The 4,863-nt window shown below is 51.5% G+C and overlaps 1 protein-coding gene across 1 annotated transcript in view; it reads left to right on the top strand.

Moving 5' to 3' along the window:
- SYNGR3 (synaptogyrin 3) overlaps positions 1-1,750 on the top strand; it is a 3,888-nt gene extending 2,138 nt beyond the window's left edge. The window contains exons 3-5 of the mRNA XM_015564056.1: positions 63-66; positions 161-266; positions 343-1,750. Coding sequence (XP_015419542.1) covers positions 63-66; positions 161-266; positions 343-552 — 320 coding nt within the window. The 3' untranslated portion in view covers positions 553-1,750. The remainder of the gene's footprint in view (positions 1-62; positions 67-160; positions 267-342) is intronic.
- The last annotated feature ends 3,113 nt before the right edge of the window (positions 1,751-4,863 follow it).

Genomic DNA, 4,863 nt, shown 5'->3' with positions numbered 1-4,863 from the left:
ACCACGCAGGAGGGACGCGCAGCGCGGGCCGCCATCGCCTTCAGCTTCTTCTCCATCCTCAGTTGGGTGAGTGCGGCCTGCGGGCGGTGAGGGCCGGGGCCAGGCCGGTGTCCGCTCTAGCTGACTTCGGGCTCCTCTTCAGGTGGCGCTCACCCTGAAGGCCCTGCACCGGTTCCGCCTGGGCACCGACATGTCGATCTTTGCCACCGAACAGCTGCGCAGCGCGGGCCGCCATCGCCTTCAGCTTCTTCTCCATCCTCAGTTGGGTGAGTGCGGCCTGCGGGCGGTGAGGGCCGGGGCCAGGCCGGTGTCCGCTCTAGCTGACTTCGGGCTCCTCTTCAGGTGGCGCTCACCCTGAAGGCCCTGCACCGGTTCCGCCTGGGCACCGACATGTCGATCTTTGCCACCGAACAGCTGGGCACCGGGGCGGGCCAGGACTACCCTGGCTACCCAGTGGGCAGCGGTGTGGAGGGCACCGAGACCTACCAGAGCCCGCCCTTCACCGAGACCCTGGACACCAGCCCCAAAGGGTACCAGGTGCCCGCCTACTAGTGGCTGGCAAGCCCAGACCAGGGCTGGAAGGCTGCCCCACCGATGCCAGGCCCGAGACCTCGTGGGACCTCCCTCAGGTCCTCCTGGCCCAACTCCAGAGATGGAGGGGTGGCCACTGTGGGCCGTCTGGGGCCAAGAGAGGGTAGCCCCCAGGGTGCCTGGGCTATACCCCCGAGTTCCTCCAGTACCTTTAATCTCCAGCCTCCAGTGGATCAGCCTGGGCAGGGGGCCCTTCCCCTCATGAGGCAGCCAGCCCGGGGCTCACCTGTCCACTCTGGCATCAGGGATCCAGCTGCCCTCCATTGCCAGGCGCAGAGTCTGTCCCAGACCGGGGGCAGGAATACTGCCCCCATCCCCATGCCATGACCCAGGGAGCATGGCCACTGCTCCCCGTCCCATGTCCCTGGGTAGTGACAGTCCTTGTTCCTGTCCTGTTGGTTCACCCTGTGGGGCCGTGTGCTCTGTGTGGAGCCTCCTTCCGTTTCCTGTCACCTGCTCGCTAGAGTAGCCTGGCCCTCTCCATGTTGTGATTGTGGTCAAGTTTTCAAGTTTCAACTGATAGTTTCCCACAGGCAGCCCCTCTCTGTGGTTCCTGCTGCTCAACCCAGCTCCTCCATGCATTGGCCCAGGCCTCTTCCTGGGTGTGGGTGATGCTGGCCAGGGAAGGCACACGATGGCTATAGGCCGGGCACCAACCCTCTCCCAGCCCTTCAGTAAGGGCGGCTGGGGACACCTGTGTGCCTGGCAAGACAAGCCTCTTTCGAGGACAGAGGCTCCATGGTGCCCTGGAGACAGCCATTCCATGCAAACCCCTTTACCTTGGCTTCCTGAACCAGTCCTTCAACTCCCTACCCTGCACCCCATTTTAAGGCCCAGTTTAAGGTTGAGGTCCCTCTGCATAGCTGACTACTCATGCATTGCTCGAAGCTGGCTTTTCACATTAAACCAGATGTGGTTGCCACATTTCATTCTTACAGACAGATGCCTCTGGAGTTGCAGTTGAATGACAACCCTGTACATTGTAGCATAGATCAATTATGTGTGGATATTTAAGTGAACATGTTTACAATTTTTTGTATATATGGATCTCTCCCTCCCTCCTCTGAAAGAACAATCCGTGATTGTGTATTTTCAGTGTCCCATGTTCCAACTGCAACTTCTTTACAATAAAAAATAAATGAGTTTACTGTGCCATAGACACTCTTGGACTTAATCCTATCCCTGCCCCTCCTGGTAGCAAAGGCTGGGCTCTGAAGGGCACCAGGGCCCAGAATCTAGGAAGGAGCAGGGAGGTGGAGGCCAGGCTGACCTGCATATTCTGGGGGTTCCAGGTCCATCAGCCCTTCACCACACAGCACACTGATCTAGAACTGGATTTCAGAGCAGGCTCTCTGAAATGCTGGGGGGATCCCCATCTCTTATTTCTTTTACTAGAGGCCCAGTGCACAAAATTTGTGCACTCAGGAGGGGGGGTCCCTTAGCACGGCCTGCACCCTCTCACAGTCCGGGAGCACTTGGGGGATGTCTGATTGATGGCTTAGGCCTGCTTCCACTGTGGGACATCTTTAGCACGGAGGCTGGAGTCTCCCACCACTGCTGCTGTGCTTGCCAGCCATGAACCTGGCTTCTGGCTGAGCGGTGCTCCCCCTGTGGGAGCGTACTGACCACCAGGGGGCAGCTCCTGTGTTGAGCATCTGCCCCCTGGTGGTCAGTGAGCATCATAGCAACTGGTCGAACAGTTGGACACTTAGCATATTAGGCTTTTATTATATAGGATGATGATACTAGCAGTACTAAATATTTCTTGTGGGAGTATATCTTTAGAATATCTTTCATCAGTGGATGGATGTCAACTTTGAACCTTTATATTATTCCTATGTTTTGTTTTATGTTTTTACTAGAGACCTGGCACATGAAATTCGTGCATGGGTACGGTCCCTAGGCCTGGCCTGAGATCAGGGCCATCTTTCCTGGCTGCTGGCAGCTGGCCCTGCCCGCCACTACCACCCACCCCCTGTTCCCCATTCACCATTGGGCAATCAGAGCCTGCTGGGCAGGGTGGGGGGGAAGGAACCAATGGTTGGTCAGCAGGCTCTGATTAGGCAATTGGGGTCTGCAGGCTGGGGGCAGCTCCTGTTGCGCGTCGGCCGCCTGGTGGTCAGTGTGCATCATAGTGACCAGTCATTTTGCTGTTTGGTCTATTTGCATATTACCCTTTTATTATATAGGATTGTTTCTAGAGAAAGAGGGAGTGATATAGAAACATGGATGAGAAAAACATCTATTGGCTGCCTCCTGCACACCCCTTACTGAGGACCAAGCCCAAAACCCAGGCATGTGTCCTGACCTGGAATCAAACTGGGGACCTCTTGGTGCATGGGTCAATGCTCGACCATTGGGCCACACTGGCCAGGCCCCAAGTTCTTTTTTTTTAATATATATTTTTATTGATTTCAGAGAGGGAGAGGGAGAGATAGAAACATCAATGATGAGAATCATTGACCGATTGCCTTCTGCACACCCCCTTACTGGGGATTGAACCCGCAACCCAGGCATGTGCCCTTGACCAGAATCGAACCCAGGACCCTTCAGTCCATAGGCCGACGCACTATCCACTGAGCCAAACACGCTAGGGCTGAAGTTCTTGATAGTTTTACTGGGTATAAAAATGTTGTCATTTTCCTTAGAACTTTAAAAGTATTTCTCTAGTATATTTTAGGATCTTATGCTGCTGAGAGCAGTGATAATAGTACAATTTGCATTCCTTTGTAGGTTATGTTATTTTAGTAAATTTTTTTCTAAGTTGTCTCTTTAAACATTTTTTTTTAAGATGTGGCTTAAAAAAATTATTCTTAGTGCTTGTTTGTATTTTTCTATTTCTTCAATGCGTGGGAAAAAGTCATGATTCTCCAATGGCCTCTTCTCACCACCTTCAGCTCCTGGGACCCATCAGGTGTATCATGCAGCTTCCAGAGCCACATTGCATGACCAATTGCCCTTTGGAGGTTTCCCCAGCTTGGTCTTGTTTACTTTTAAAAAATATATATTTTTGATTTCAGAGAGGAAGGGAGAGGGAGATAGAAACACTGTGGTTAGAGAGAATCATTGATCTGCTGCCTCCTGCACACCCACTTCTGGGGATCAAGCCTATAACCTGGGCTTGTGCCCTGACTGGGAATCGAACCGTGACCTCCTGGTTCATAGGTTGATGCTCAACCACCAAGCCACACCAGCTAGGCAGTCTTGTTTACTTTTGAGCCTATTTTTATGTCAGGTTTTCATTTCTAAGATTTTTAATTAGTTAGTAACCTCCTGGTTAAGTGAAGCAGTTAAGATCCATCTGGAGCTGGAATGCTGGCTTTGCCACATTCAAGCTTGGTCTTCTTAGGCGAGTCTCTTAATTTGTGCCTGGGGTTCTCCTCTGTGAAAGGATAATAGTTCCCATCACGTAGGGTGGGGTGATAACATGTGTAAATACATGTTAATACTTGTAAAGAGCCCAAAGCAGTGCCTTTCACATAGCCAGAATTAAAGTGTCACTTAGTGTTCTTATAGGTTTTGCTTAATAGGTATTTTTGCCCTAGCTGGTTTGGCTCAGTGGATAGAGCGTTGGCCTGCAGACTGAAGGGTTCTGGGTTCAATTCCAGTCAAGGGCACATGCCCGGATTGCAGGCTCCATCCCCAGTAGGGGCATGCAGGAGGCAGCCAATCAATGATTATCTCTCATCGTTGATGTTTCTATCTCTCATCTCTCTTCCTCTCTGAAATTAATAAAAATATATTTTTAAAAAAGAATAGGTATTTTCAATATTGTTAACATGATATCCAGTTTCCACATTGCTCTTCTGTGGGGTTGGTTGTACTCAGGTCTGCAACGAGGGCAGGAGGAGACGCTTGTGTGTGGTGGGAAGTGGTGGCCTCTGATGCATGGCCCTCACCTAGAAACATTGCTCCAGTCCCAGCCCTGGGCGGACAAGCAGTACCATCCAAGTCCTCAGCTTCAGGCCGGCAGTGGTAATGCAGCCATGGGGCTCTGGCCTGGCTCCTCTGCAGGCCACTGACTTGGGCCTTCATACTGTTGGTGCCCCCTTCTGCTTTTAGAAAGGCGTCTCCATTTTTTCTCAAAGACATTTCCTTTGCCTATTGGAATGTGTTTATAACTTTTCCCTTTCTATATGTGTTTGGGACAGAAAAGGGAGATTTCAGTACGTGTCTGGTCCCCATCCAAAATATCACAAATTACTTTCTCACAGTATTTCAGTTGTGCCCCTCCCCCATTTCTAAATTGTTCTTGAAGTTCATAGTAGCTCT

This window comes from Myotis davidii, unplaced genomic scaffold (genome assembly GCF_000327345.1).
Source record: "Myotis davidii unplaced genomic scaffold, ASM32734v1 scaffold599, whole genome shotgun sequence".
NCBI lineage: Eukaryota > Metazoa > Chordata > Mammalia > Chiroptera > Vespertilionidae > Myotis > Myotis davidii.
The sequence above is the reverse complement of the archived record's forward strand: the minus strand, read 5'-3'. Positions and strand labels throughout refer to the sequence as shown.